The 15,754-nt window shown below is 35.0% G+C and overlaps 1 protein-coding gene across 4 annotated transcripts in view; it reads left to right on the forward strand.

The window, feature by feature from the left end:
• Positions 1-2,388: 2,388 nt before the first annotated feature.
• The window catches only part of LOC149213126 (uncharacterized), a 232,325-nt gene continuing 218,959 nt past the window's right edge, over positions 2,389-15,754 (forward strand). For 2 of the 4 annotated variants that reach the window (XM_089390716.1, XM_089390718.1), the window contains exon 1: positions 2,389-2,844. In XM_089390716.1, coding sequence (XP_089246842.1) covers positions 2,441-2,815 — 375 coding nt within the window. In that variant the 5' untranslated portion in view covers positions 2,389-2,440 and the 3' untranslated portion in view covers positions 2,816-2,844. Of the gene's footprint in view, positions 2,845-3,026; positions 3,324-15,754 lie in introns of those variants that run through there. The other 2 variants (XM_089390717.1, XM_089390715.1) reach the window with 2 other exon arrangements.

Raw genomic sequence — 15,754 nt, forward strand, 5'->3', positions numbered from 1 at the left:
ACTAAAATAAAGTCTCTAAAGAGTCAATCAAGCCTATAAAAGGGGATAGGAGAGTTATTTATCTATTTGGCTTTTGTTGTGAACTTGGCAAGGCTAGTTCTAGTTGATCCTAGGTATGAAAACCCATGGGAGTAATTTGTGTAGTGGATCCATCTAGGATCTACGATTGTGCTTCAATATATTTAATTTCTTTGTTGATGGGTAGCCATACATGCCAAGGCACGGGCTTTAGTAGGTCTTGTGTGGGCATGTAATTTTCTTTCTATTTATTTACATAAATAAGAGGCTGCATTCTTAGATCTTTATTGTGTTAGGTGTTTTTAGTGCAAGAATTTCATTAGAACACCTAGAGTGTACCATATCTCATTAAAATTTTGATGTTGGGATATTACAGGATTCAATCATGCAATATTTGCATGTTAGTGGAGCCCTATAATTTGTGGACGAGATCATCAACGCTACCTTTATTCATGAAATTTTAAAAATGACTACAATACTTACAATCTCAAACTCCTTCCTAAAAAACAAAATAGTAGGGGTCAAAGGAAGGGCTTTATGAAACCTCTTTTCAACTTGAAACAAAATATAAGGAGGCAAGCCATAGGTTCTCCACCAATCCAACTTAAGTTTAAATGAATGGTTTATAAAGTAGTATGAGAGATTCATCACAACTGATTTGCGGGGTAAATCCTCCAATTTTGAACTCAATTGTTTTTCCTTAAAAATATCTTCAATAGCCACCAAATATCTATAATAGTAATCTTATTATGAATCGAGCTAATATTATTACATGAAAACACTTGATACTAGATAAAACTATATACATTTTTAATAACATTAACCACCAAAAATACATTTCTAAAAAAATAATAAATAAACTGATTCTATTAAAATAAATTCTCAAAAAATAAAAAAATAAAAAAACATTTATTAACAAGACTACCAAAACCAAAATATCTTACATAGACAAACATATTATTATCTTACATAAAAAGACCTTATTATTAGTAATAATTAAAAAATATACCACACATACACTAGATTTTCCTTCGAAAGTATAGAGTTACATGTGATACCTAAATTTAATGCAAGATTACCTTATTATTAATAATAATTAAAAAGTATACCACATACACTAGATTTTCATATAACCACACTAGATTTTCCTTCTATGTGATACCTAAATTCACATGCAAGATTATCCTAAAGGGTCAGTGAGTTCCATGATAAAAGTAAAAATTTTTGAACAGTCACAAATACTAAAGAAACCAGATTTATGATTAAACACTTCAATCCAAATTCCAAGAGCATCAATAATTCAGGTTTGTTTATTTTTCAACTAATTAAATCATTAAAAACAACGCCTCACCAAACTCATTCCTGTGTTGGTGTACTATTTGTCATTTTTCACTCTAATAATAACACAGATTTCAATTTATTTTTCAGCCCAAGCAAAATAACTCCTCGGTCACATTGCGCGTGCAGAAATCCTGGCAGAGTTTTTTCTTTGGCAGAAAACTCGTCTGCCCAGCTGTCCGAATAAATCTCAGTAAACGGGGCAAAAAACTATTAATGCACTAACTTGTTTTGGGGCCGCCCGCTTGGGGGTCGGCCACGTGGGCCCCGTAACGGCGCGTAATATGACATGGTGGACGACGTTGGGACGTGGGCCCGACATGCCGCTCTCGTCAAATATTTTCCCTGGAGTTGTGGAAAATCTAATTGCCCTAATTATGAATGTCTTTCTGTCTCTGTACCGCGGAGCTGAAGATTTGGCGGTCAAATTTTTTGGCTTGGGGGCCCGCGACGTTGGCCGGGCGGGTGTGACCCCCGCCGGTCCCGTATCAAATGTAACGGCACGTAATATGATATGGTGGAGGACGTTGGGGCGTGGGCTCGTCCACCCTCATGTGCGCCGGCGATTTCTATTTCCATCACAATTTTTTAATTAATGCTCTCTGGGGGCATCAGGGAAATATAAAATGAGCTGAAAAAGTTGGAGGTGAAAAAAAAACAACTCGCATTATATTTCCTTAATGCCCCGCTTGTCAGGGGCATTAATTAGTGATGATGTCATTCATGTAAATTTAATACATGAAAACTTCAAAACTTGACCCTGGTTGGGAGTGTAGATGGTTTTCAAATCCGAGTTTGGAGTTCGCCTACTTCTATATAAGGCAGGTTATGCCATTATATTTCTCACCTCTTGCTTTCGGAATTTGCCCTACTCCAGTTCTAGGTATGCTTGTATATTTCTAATCTGTGAGATATCATTGATTCGCTCATATTCTATGTCCACGTTATGTATTGTTGAACTGAAGCCGTGTTTATTGCAGAAGTGGGAATCTTGTTGCCTTCGAAGGCGTTCCAGTTTCAATAGCTGTGGGAATCATGTCGCCAAACCACACGGGTGTTAGCTGTGGGAATCTTGTTGGCCGCAATGGACCCAATGAAGACCGATGACACTCCCGTCGACATAGACATTCCCGTCGTCGTCGACGACAATCCTCGGCAATGGGAGCGGCAACAGCAGCAAGATGGGAGCGGCAACAGCAGCAAGATCGATGACAATAACAACACCAAGAGCAACAAGCGGCAACAGCAGCAAGATGGGAGCGCCAACAGCAGCAAGATCGATGACAATAACAACAGCAAGAGCAACAATAAAAACACCATGAACAACACCATGAACAACAACACCAAGAGCATGAACATTCCCGTCGTCGGCGACAATAACCAGAGCAACTACACCATGAACAATTCCGAGAGCAGCAACACCGAGAGCAACAACAAGGCGGCGGGAACAACAGCCTGATAAAATTGTAGAGCAACTTATGACACCAGGTAATGGCAACCTAACTAGACCAACTTATACTAAGTGGCTTTTGTTTTCCTCTCTGAAATTTATGCTTCGCTTTTGCTCCACTACTGCACTATATGCACAAATATGTCGTTAATAATTTTGGCATTAAATATGTCATGAATTTCTTTTCCTTAGGGTTAATTACATTGTCATTGTATGGCAGGTATGGGAAAGAATAAATACAGTCGAAGATTATCTGTTTATCTAAGACGGACTATGTGTTGATATATAGTTAGTTTAGAGCCAAATAGTTTACTTATAAGGCATTCCCATATCAATTCAAGGTTTTGGTTAAGTACATTATTATTGCATGCCAAGTATGGGAAACAATAAATGCAGTAGAAGGTTATCTGTTTATCTAACACTGACTATGTGTTGATATATAGTTAGTTTAGAGCCAAATACTCTATTTACTTATAAATAGAAGAAGATGGACGCTGTATATTGTAATTCTGATTTATGTATGAGCAAAACCTACCTGGGTGGTTACTTTGTTTTAATGATTTTATGGTCAGGTCTTGATATCTCCTAATAAGTAGTTATTTGAATAATTAATTAAATAAACTAATTAAATAAAAAATTATCAATCAAAATTAAATTTAATGTATATATTCATTTAAATGTATCTAATTAAATTTAAGTGTACCTATTGTTACAAATTTATAGATATTTATGGGATATCTTGCTTCATATTTCAGTACATGCAGTTCAATATTTCTTCAATGTAGTATATGCACAAATATGTCATGGTTCATGATTTTGCTTTATTTTTGGTCTACACAAAGGAGTCATCGATTTCTTTTCTTTTGGTTTTGGTTAAGTACATTATTTTTGCTGGTATGGGAAAGAATAAATGCAGTGCAAGATTATTGGTTTATCTACGACTGACTATTTGTTGATATACAGTTAGTTTACACTACTACATAAAGGAGGGTTTTCAAACAATATTTGAGACAATTTTTGGGTAAATTGACAAGAAAAAATTGTGTATTGTCTTAAATATTGTCTTTAAGTGGGTGTCTCAAAAACTATTGTTTTAAAGATTATTGCTTTAAAAAATAGTGTCTTAAATATTATTGCCTTAAAAAATATTGTCTTAAAGTACATTGTTTTAAATATCATTGTCTTAAAAAATATTGTCTCTATAAAGAGAGTATATAACACAACCATTTTTGTCTCACTGGAGACAATCTCATTTTTGTCTCTCTAAACACAACAATTGGATTAGAGACAATATGTCTTTAATACTAGCTATTGTCTCTGGAGATGATAAAAAGTTTATTTAAAGATCACTTTTGTCTCTTTAGAGACAATATAAAACAATGAATCCAAAAATATCTCACCATTGAAATAAATCGATATAAAAAACATTTAATTAAAAATGAACTACAAAATCATTGATTAATTCATGTTACCTCCTAAAGCAACGCTCTTCCATTGAGCTAGCACACTTTAAAAAATTATGTGCAGAGTTATGCCAATCCTTCAAATTACATTTATAGTCATTGATTTTAAATTAAAGAAAAAAGTTAAAAGATAAAAATTAAAAACTACTAACAAACCCAAACACCAAACCAAGTGAAGAGTTATGGCAATCCTTAAAATTACATTTATAGTCGTTGATTTTAAATTAAAGAAAGAAGATAAAAATTAGAAACTACAAACAAACCCAAACAGCATGTGGAAGCTCTAAAATTTGTGACCAAGGCACTAGTGTCTTTGCACACCCTTTTGTTTATGCACGGGATCTAACGTGATGAAGAACATTGAATCAGATGAGTGGTTTATAAGAGATTTTGAGGATGCCATTGGTGCACCTTAGATTTACCCTCATAATCTTAGTGGCTTGAACCATGCTCCTGAGATGTCTAGGGGTGTTCATGGGGTTAAAGTTGATGTGTGGAGCACTGGACAAGTGGGCTAAATGTGTTTGAGCTATTAGGAATTTACAGAATAGATGCTTAGAACAAGACCCAGATCAGAGGCCTTCTACTCCAGATTGCTATCATCACCTTCTTGAGTTGCAGTCTTCGCTGACTGAGATTAGATATTATCAACCATGGTCAGTTCTCAGTCCTATGTATCCCATTATTACTATTCATAGGATCCAGAATCACATGATTATTGAATGTTGTATTATCAGAAAATTTGATATATCTAATGAACAACTTGTTTCAAATTGTACACAAGGAAGATACCCCTTCCTAGAATGCCATTAGTTCACAGTGGCGATCTCATGTAAACAGGCTGCAGTGTTCATAACATTAAGCTACTTATCATGGCCTTGGCACTCGATTCTAATGGAAATAAGCATATTTCGATGTTGTTGGATTTTTAAAAATGGGTGTTCTGATTTGTAGCTTTGATATAATTCGATTTTTAATTCAATGAACTATATGCTTATTCTATTATACAATTTGGTGTATGCCACACTAGAGAAATTGAAACAACGGCTCTCTCCCTTTTTTTCATTCAAATAAATTATATATAAAGAAAACTTTATTTTTTTACGGTTTATGGTGAAGGGTAGATGATATTTAATGCTCAGCGTATCAAATAGTATTGAATGTTCAAACAGTATTGAATGTTAAAGACACTGTAGTGAAAGGCAAAGCACAAAGAAGCGCAGATGATATTTAATGCTCAGCGTATCAAACAATAATGAATGTTAAAGATCCTATAGTGAAACGAAAAGCATAAAAAATAATTGAGGACTCAATTGTCCATAATACCCAAGTGCAATTTGCCCATGTAGAAGGCCTTGTGGCCTCACACAGCCTGACGTCATATAATAACTAAAAAAAATAATAACCTGAATGACTTGAATACAAACATCCCATGTAAGACTAGTGATAGAACAACCCAGAGTGCACCTAGACATTTTCAATTCATTTGGAGACCAATTTCTGCAGTCTCATGAAAGAAAAAAAGTTTTGCAGTTGGCCCCCATTTCTAACATTCAACATAACTCGAGATGAATAGCCAAAAGAAAGCAGCTCAATGCACCCTTTAAAAATTTCACATTTTTTCCATTTTTCTCCATTATATCATATAGATATGTTATGCTCAATTGAAAAAATGATTCATCACCACCGCCACAGCAAAATCTCAATGTTTCAATCCACTCCAAACTTATTTCATCAACTACACAGGTTTACACACACACGCATCTTATGATAGATAAGAAAAAGGCTCTTACTGGAAACTTTAGATTCAATCTCATAGAGAAAAAGTAGAAGGAAAAAATTAAATCCTGGGGAAAGGGAAAACAAAAGTGATACAATGAATCTGGTTCTTCCTCAATTGAATGAAACTATGAAATTACAAATATGTAATGTAGGAATACTCTGATTGTCATGCAGAATCCAACTTAAACTCTATCCACTAATTCCTACTCTATCCACTAATTCCTCCAAGAAAGCTTTCTAGCAACTAATAAAAAGACCAATGTAAGAATAAGCCAACTGTCAACAACCATATAGGTAATGCAGGTCTACCCTTCCCTAAGGGCAGGTGCCGTATAGAAATGTGAGCTTTTGCCATTAAGTCTAGCAACCTTGTTAGATCCTTTGGGGCAGTGACTATGTCAAGAGTACCCTAGGTGACTAGGCCACTATGACCTTATCATAAACATGCAGACTGTAATTGAGACCAAAACGGATTTAGGAGTGTGGCATACTATGTTGAGAGAGCCTTAGGTCACCAGGTCATTATGAACCTAATCATAAACAGGCAAACTGTAACTGATCAAGAATTGTCGCACAAAATATTACATCTGTTTAACCCCGAGCTTTAACAACTCATGCCAAAACACTAAATGGATATGGAAAAAAAAACTGAAATAACTAATTTGAGGATGTTCTAGTTTAAATTTTTCCTTGAAATAATTTGACTCACACTATTGGAAAAAAATATATGTAAACCAATCAAAATTTCCATATCCAAAAGACTGAAAGAATATGAAGATGAAGTGTGAGTTTACTGAAAAAACCGCCTCAAACCCGTTCTTAAGGGCTGTAACAAATCATTCTCAAGCAGCCCAGGATAAGCAAAAATTCAATCAATCCACAGATGCACCAATAAATCAAAAAATAATACATAGATAAAGGAATGGGCAAAATGTTTTAAAGAAAGATAAGAAAGAAACAGATTTAAAATAAATAAATAAAATAAAATAACCCCCAAAAGCAGTTTTCAGAGTGCACGAGAACTTACCCTCTCAAGCTCATCCTGGATTTCCTGCAGCTTTTCAATGGAGAGCACAAGCTCACCGTCTATGTGCTCTTCCTCTTCCCCTTCTGATCTCTTGGACTTGTCCATCCTTCCGAGTCCTTCTGACCCAAAAGTCCTAAAAATCCAACAGAGTCAAAGGCGAAGGCAGAGTGGAGGAGAGGGAATGGTCCTAGCATTCATTATTACCTCCAGAAACGTTGCACACTCCATCTTACCATCCTCAATGAAGAAAACTTCCAAAGGTTAAAATTTAGATCCTATCATTCATTATTATGTCCAGAAATGTTGCATGCTCCATCCTGCCATCCTCAGTGAAGAAAACTTCAAATGAAATATTATCATTAAAATACCAAACAAGTTGTTGATTATTTGTTACTTCCACCTACAAATGAGCATTTTACAGTCCAGAAGATATGTTTTGAAATAGTACCATTGGTAGCAGTGTGTGTGCTGAGCTACTAGGGTGCAACGGTGGCACCTAATTTACCTTGGAAAACGACTCAAAATAGATGTGCATCTACATCCCTATTAAACTAGCAATATTTACAGTAAATAGAACTATTATCTCAACTATTTTCACATTTTATGAACTGCACGTGTAGAGGTCCAGCAGATGCAAGACCAAAAGAGTTTTTCTAAAGCTTCAAGCTGTAAAAAATTTGACCATCGCGCCATCTAAGTTTCCCATTGATATGAAGGCCTTGACATATTGATGATGCAAGTAAAATAGGCAATGGAGGCCTGCACAAATCATTAACCAAATATCACAAGTTGCTTTAATAAGGTTGACACTTATCATAGTAAATACAATTCACATCTAATAACAATAAAGCCAATTTTTTCCATTTGTTATTTAAAAAATGAAATGGAATTGACTATCTAATACCCACCCAAAGCCTAATGCTCACTAATATCTAGGGACAAGTGCATTGCCTAAACCTATCAAATAACCAAGAAGATCTAGGACAGGAGGTGGATTTGCTGCTATGGGTACTGCTTTTGATTGAACATTGGGACCTTTGGTAGGTGAAACATTGATTTCTGTCTCAGTGGCTGATAATTCTTCATATGGAAGGTAACAGTTTACTTGCAAGTTTGGAGGTAACAAGGTACATTGGGGGGAAACAACGTATAAGGTACATATGGAAAGACATATGGGAGGTAACCTGTACAAGCATAAAAAGTGCTTAGAAGAATATATGTGTGCTTTGACTTCTAAGCAACATCAAGGAAAGACTTAATTTCAAAAATAAATTCTTTAATGATCTCTGTACCTATTACTTACCACTTTAGATAGAAGTGTTGAGCGTGACAATTGCCAAAAAAACATATTATTCTTAGACATATTGGAAGTAAACTTCTTGAACTAAGCATAAAATATAATACTTATACTAAGAAAACCTATACAAATACAAACATCTCAAACAATGATAGATGAACTTAAGCCTTTTCATTGAAATAACTTACCACTTCTCTGGTATCCATTTTAGAATCCAAACTAAATAAAAAAACCTAGAAGACTAGCCATCCTTAAACTTCTTTCCTTCTCATTCTCAAGCTTAAAATGGTGATCCCCATGCTTATGATCATAGGGCATAATAGAAATGGCATCCAATAATCCAGATGATGCCATCAGCTGCAAATCCTTCTATGCTAAGTTTTATTGTAGCTTTTCTAGAGGATATAGAGCTTGTACCATGCATAAGAATGATACAAATGAATTTCTAATATCTAAAATATCTTTGTTAACTTTGAATAGTAGATTGTTGTCATTTGAGGTTTAGGAATATTCTTGACCATACACAAGGCCATGAATATCTTCTATAGAGTGAAAAGCTTCCTACATATCGTATGCCATCTGTCATAAGAAATAGTATAAGGAAAATATATATTAAAAATAAAAATAATTTAGCTCACAGATTCTATGGTAGGTTCATGAAATTTCATTCAACCCAAAGCTTCCTCTGCAATAGGGTATTCTCGAATAATTAATTCCTACAAGATCAAACTATATCAACCTTCCCATCGAGACAAATATAATCCTATATCTAATTCAATAGATAACATTTTAGATTTCTGCCCCCCATTCGATAGTGATAGCTTCTTAAAGGTTGTGCCAAAAATCTACTCAACATGACATTATAACTATTTACATCATGGGCAATATGGGTAAACTCCCAACCAAAGATAAATGGTTTCTAGAATATGATTTTTCTACACATTTCCCTCATCCCATTTCACATTTCCCCATTTCACACTGGCAGCCAACAATCCAGATGATGCCATCAACTGCAAATCCTTCTATGCTAAGTATTTATTGTAGCTTTTCTGGAGGATATAGAGCTTGTACCATGCATAAGCATGATACAAATGACTTTCTAACATCCAAAATATCTTTGTTAACTTTGAATAGCAGATTGTTGTCATTTAAGGTTTAGGAATCTTCTTGACCATACACAAAGCCATGAATATCTTCTATAGAGTGAAAAGCTTCCTACATATCATATGCCATCCATCATAAGAAATAGTATAAGGCAAAAATATATTAAAAATAAAAAATTTAGCTCACATATTCTACAGTAGGTTCATCAAATTTCGTTCAACCCAAAGCTTCCTCTGCAATAGGGTATTCTCCAATAATTAATTCCTACAAGCTCAAACTATATCAACCTTCCCATTTAGACAAATATAATCCTATATCTAATTCAATGGATAACATTTTAAATTTCTAGCCCCCATTCGATAATGATACCTTCTTAAAGGTGTGCCAAAAATCTACTCAACATGACATTATAACTATTTACATCATGGGCAATATGGATAAACTCCCTACCAAAGATAAATGTGTTGTGCCTTTTTCCCATAAGCATTTATTAGCATACCATTTTTAGTTGAGAGAAGATCCTTTGGATAGTGGGATACAATCTTTAGTTCTTGTGAGGGCATCCAAAAATCACCCTTGGATAATTGACTGCTAGCATCTTTACAATAGTTTTTGCTCACTGAGTTGATACTTGTCTCATGGGAGTCTTCCTTGAGGGTCTTTTGCCCAACACTTTGCCTTAAGGTAAAAGTGTGTATGCATTGTTGTATGTAATCTTGATCTTCCATATTATCAATACAAGGAGATACAGATCCACCAGTTGAATATGCAATAAGTGTGAAATTAGACAGCTCAAACTGTTCACACTTTGTGTTTTCATCGAAGTTGGCTGATGTTGCATGTTCTTCATCAAAATTTGTCCATATTTGTCCATACTGTTGTATTTTCTTTTTCTACAGTACAACTTTCATCCACATTGGCCCCTGAATGTGATTTCTCCTCATTCATTTCTTCAACCTTATCCTCATTATACATCATACTGGACAATCATCATTCTAGTATAGAACAACCTCTGGATGTTATTGGTGAATAATTATAGTTAATGGGTTCTCATGTAACGATTCCCAATACCAATGGAACAACATATAATTTGAATCACTCAAGTAATGAATCTCAATTTAACATCATTATAATATAATTACATTCTACCATAAATACACATCAAGAATGATTTTCCTCGTAGATTTAAGCACCCATGTATTTGATGGATTTATGGGAATGAAGGGAAATTGGAAAGCGAATGATCTCCTATAATTATGTATGGTCTTGTCTAGTAACCATGGCCTCTTAGACAACCAAGATTGAGCTCCAAATCACCCCAGCAAATGAAAATAATGCTCAACGGAGAGGGAAACGGCTCTAGTAAGTAGAAATCCACCCAAGAATGCTTAAGAACACTCCAGGTAAGGAGAGAAATTTTTTTAACAGTTGTACAGAAACCAAATTAGTAACTCCTTGAGGAAATGCAATAGCTCCAGAACCATGGCAGTTGATATCTAACTCAACAAGAAAGTGGATTATGAGTAACTTAGAGCTGATGCATTTCATAGAGCATCAATCAATCAAGGGTTTCTGAATGATGCTAATAGAAATTCAATGGAGAGTTATTTATTTCAGCCATGAGCACAAAGACAGGGAGCACATATAATATAACTAAGGAGTAATAATGATGATAACTCATACACCATAAGTTTATTATATCTTAGGAACATATATTAGATGAGAGCCTAGTACATCGCCTTCATTGTCAAAAGAGAGATGTCCATGTGCAAATTAACCCTCGCTCCATGTGAGACTATTGCAGCATAGCTGCTATGGGAAAATGAAGGAATTGGTCATGGCAGTTAAACATTAAATTGAGCTAGTTTCAGTGTTGTCCAATTAGGGCTATTACATCTTGTCACAGGCAAAGATTGTAGGACATTTCAATATTACAAAGGCAACAATCCAGGCATAGTCACTCTTTATTTAGTTAAGTCAAAGCTCATGGAGAATGATATCCAGGTGTTTTAACCTATATTAGACCTCTTTTGGGTAGCAATGAAGAAACTGAAAGAGCTCGAAGTCTGTAATCCAACGGGAGAAGAAAAACTGAGGATAAAAAGAAGTCTACAACACTTGAAGAAACCAAAGTCTGTGACTAAGCCGAATCTCAATCTAATGCTATCTATTTGTAGCAGGTGAATATCTGTGGTAAAGAGTCAAGTTTTTGTTGTAGTAGCCAAAGATCAGTAATAGAAGGCAAATACTCTGTAACTGGAAGTCAGTGTATCATAATAAGAGACTAAACCTGTAATAAGGACAGAAATTCAGAAGTTGCTTCTAACTTTGACTAGGTAGAGACTCAACTATTGACCTTGACTTAAAGAGGAGGACTGACTTGGCGGGACTCTTTGGTCTTGTGTTGGATATCTTATTTTGAATAAATTCAGTAAGAGGAGGATTGTTGGGATTTCCCCTATTGAAAGGTTTTGCCCTGGGTTGAAAGCCTAAATCTTGTCTCGTACTTCTTTGTGTTCTTGGAAGGACAATTTGTGTAATTACTTAATGAAAGAGAAATATTAACTAACAAAGAAAAGAATACTTATATAGGAGTTTACTTCCAACTATGAAGGAATGCAATGAGGACATAAAATTTGTAAATCTTAAACTTGGCCAGGCCACTGCACCTCCAAAAACTTGACTCATTAAGCCATAAACTAGAAACCTTCTGTGGAACTCCAAAAACAAATGAATTAGAATGAATTATCAACAAAAATCTAGGGCCTTTACACTTTACATTTAACAATCTATTGCAGTATGAATATTGAGGTCACAACTATTCATTTATATTGCACTGTTGTAAGAAAGGATAATCATAGTTTATATATTTCCTCTAGTAAGGCCTGCACTTCATCATTGCCAGCTCTAACCAAGGATTCATGTTCCCATTGTAATTAACAACAGATGCATTCTTAATCTCTAAATAGTCCATGCTAGGATTATATCCTAAATGCAGCACATGCCAAGACTTGTCCAAAGGATGGGTCAAGCCATAAAACGTTCAATCCAGGGGGTAGTGTTCCAAGCTTCCACAACACTCTATCCTCATTCTGACATACAATAAAAGAAAAAATTAGAAATCAAACAAAGAAAAACCCATTAAGTTTTCTAGCTAATTACTTTAGATTTACTTCAAATACTTTAAAGTAAGCATCACAGGAATTAACATAAATAAACCACACTACACACTTACGGTGTTCTACCACTTATGATATATTCCAATTATATCTTGTTTCTCCCATTCTTTGAGATCAAATACATTCATCCGATATGGCCAACCACAAGAATTAGGATCAAAGTGCCTGGCTATGTGCGGATTGGAAAAATTAAGGTATTTGTCAAACCGGCGAAAGCTTTCTCCACAAGTTTCCACTGAACCATTAACCTTTCCATGAAGATCTAGTGACCACAAGGGCGTCAAATCTTTCTGCACCACAATATCATCATCCAAGAAAAGGATCTTGTCCATTTTGGGATAAACTTGTGGAAGATAGAAACGAAGATGATTTAACATGGATAAATATTTTGGATTTGTATATTTCAAATTGGAGGAACATGCTGAGAGTGTAGTCGAGTGATCAACCTTGAAATAATACTCTTTCATAGATGCAGATTCAAGTTGGAAAAGCACAGGGCAATAGGAGGAATTGAGCCATTTAAAATCATCAACATTTTCTACATGTATCACAGCTTTCCCTAGGCGATTAAATAAAAACCACATTTTCATGGCCCCAAAATCTAACTTGTCTGTGATGAGATGAAATACATGTTTTTCAGATTCCTACAAACACATGTAAATCACCTACAATGAGATCCAAATATTAAATGTAAAATGAAGCAAAACTGTTGGACTTCCAAACTTTAGAGTAATTTAAATTAATAACACTTCATCTTAGCATTCATGATAGTTGAATTCACAACCACAGATGTAGCCAATACATTGTCAAAAGACAATGCATAGTGATAAAGAGACAAATCCTCGAACTTGTCCTTTTTATCAAATTATCCCTTTTCAAGAGGAAGAAAGTAATAATCTATGGTCAATCGCATGGACAGACAGTGCAGGCCCTTGGGAACAGATTTTGTTGCCACCTGACTTAAAAGTTTACTTTGCTTTTCCAAGGTCCTTACTTGCTTGTCTGTTGACTGAAGCATGGCTTGTAACTTTGTTGTTACTGTCACATAGCCATAAAATTGTTCTCTAGCCTTGGATAAGACATGACCCGTAGCCTTGATCTTCTTAGGTGCACTGAAACATTCATATCAATTATCGTTCATGAAAAAGAGAATGAGAAGTAAAAAGATTAACACACAGACTGCAACTTTAAAATAAACAAAGGATATGAACACCAAATGCAAATGGAAGCACTTACTACTCTTGATTTAGAAGTAGCCAATGCGAAAATCTAGGGGGTAGTGTTCCAAGCTTCCACAACACTCTATCCTCATTCTAACATACAATAAAAGAAAAATTTAGAAATCGAAAAAAGAAAACCCATTAAGTTTTCTAGCTAATTACTTCAGATTTACTTCAAATACTTTGAAGTAAGCGTCACAGGAATTAACATAAATAAACCACACTACACACTTACCATGTTCTACCACTTGTGATATATTCCAGTTATATCTTGTTTCTTCCATTCTTTGAGATCAAATACATTCATCCCATATGCCCAACCATAAGCATTATGATCAAAGTGCCTGGCTATGTGCAGATTGGAAAAATTAAGGTATTTGTCAAACCGGCAAAAGCTTTCTCCACAAGTTTCCACTAAACCTTTAACCTTTCCATGAAGATCTACTGACCACAACGGGGTCAAATCTTTCTCCACCACAATATCATCATCCAAGAAAGGATCTCGTCTAATTTGGGATAAACTTGTGGAAGATAGAAACGAAGATGATTTAGCATGGATAAATATTTTGGATTTATATATTTCAAATTGGAGGAACATGCTAAGAGTGTAGTCAAGTGATCTGCCTTGAAATAATACTCTTTCATAGCTGCGGATTCAAGTTGTTGAAGCACAAGGAAATAGGAATAATTGAGCCATTTAAAATCATCAACATTTTCTACATGTATCACAGCGTTCCTTGGGGGAATAAGCAAAAACCACATTTTCATGGCCCCAAAATTTAACTTGTCTGTGACGAGATGAAATACATGTTTTTGAGATTCCTGCAAACACAAGTAAATCACCTACAATGAGATCTAAATATTAAATGTAAAATGCAACAAAACTATTGGACTTCCAAACTTTAGAGTAATTTAACTTAATAACATTTCACATTAGCATTCATGACAGTTGAATTTACAACCACAGATGCAGCCAATACATTGTCAAAAAATAGTGCATAGTGATAAAGAGTTGGATCCTCCAACTTGTCCTCTTTAGGAAATTTCACTTTTCAAGGGAAAGCAAGTAATAATCCATGGTCAATCGCATGGATAGACAGTGTAGGCCCTTGGGAATAGTCTTTGCTGCCAGCTGACATAAAAATGTACTTTGCTTTTTCAAGATCCATACTTGCTCGTCTACAGACTGAAGCATGGCTCGCAACTTCTTTGTTACTGTCGCACAGTCATAAAATTGTTCTCTAGCCTTAGATAGGACATGACCCATAGCCTTGATCTTCTCAGGTGCACTGAAACATTCATATCAATTATCGGCCATGAAAAAGAGAATAAAAAGTAGAAAGATTGACACACAGACTGCAACTTTAAAAGAAACAAAGGATATGAACACCAAATGCAAATGGAAGCACTTACTACTCTTGATTTAGAAGTAGCCAATGTGAAAACTATTACCTTTGGGGTAGATCAGAATCTTCATTAGCCTCACCCAATGTACGCTGACATTCTTTAATACAAAGCATCAATTCATGGTATAAATCAAGACTATTCCTAGCCTGGGAAATGCTGGAATACACCCTAGCCATGATCATTTGGTTTCACAACAATCTAATAGGGGAGTCAGAATTCTCGTTCTCATTCTCCCGCCTCCAAATGCTGTATTTTCCCAGGACAGCAGAATCTACCTCCTTGGAACGTTTAATTGCTGCGTTTTCAAGCTCAACTCGTTTTTCTTCATTCTGTTGAATCAGCTTTGTTGACCTTTTCTCCTTCCTCTTTTGTCTCAATTTCTGTAAGCATTAAACTACTATAAATTAAAGCATACTATGCTAAAATCTAAGATATATAAATTTTTTTTATTGGAGAAGTAACATTCAAA

This window comes from Pinus tabuliformis, chromosome 1_1 (assembly GCF_031772625.1).
Source record: "Pinus tabuliformis cultivar Carrire ecotype Pingquan chromosome 1_1, CPIR1, whole genome shotgun sequence".
NCBI lineage: Eukaryota > Viridiplantae > Streptophyta > Pinopsida > Pinales > Pinaceae > Pinus > Pinus tabuliformis.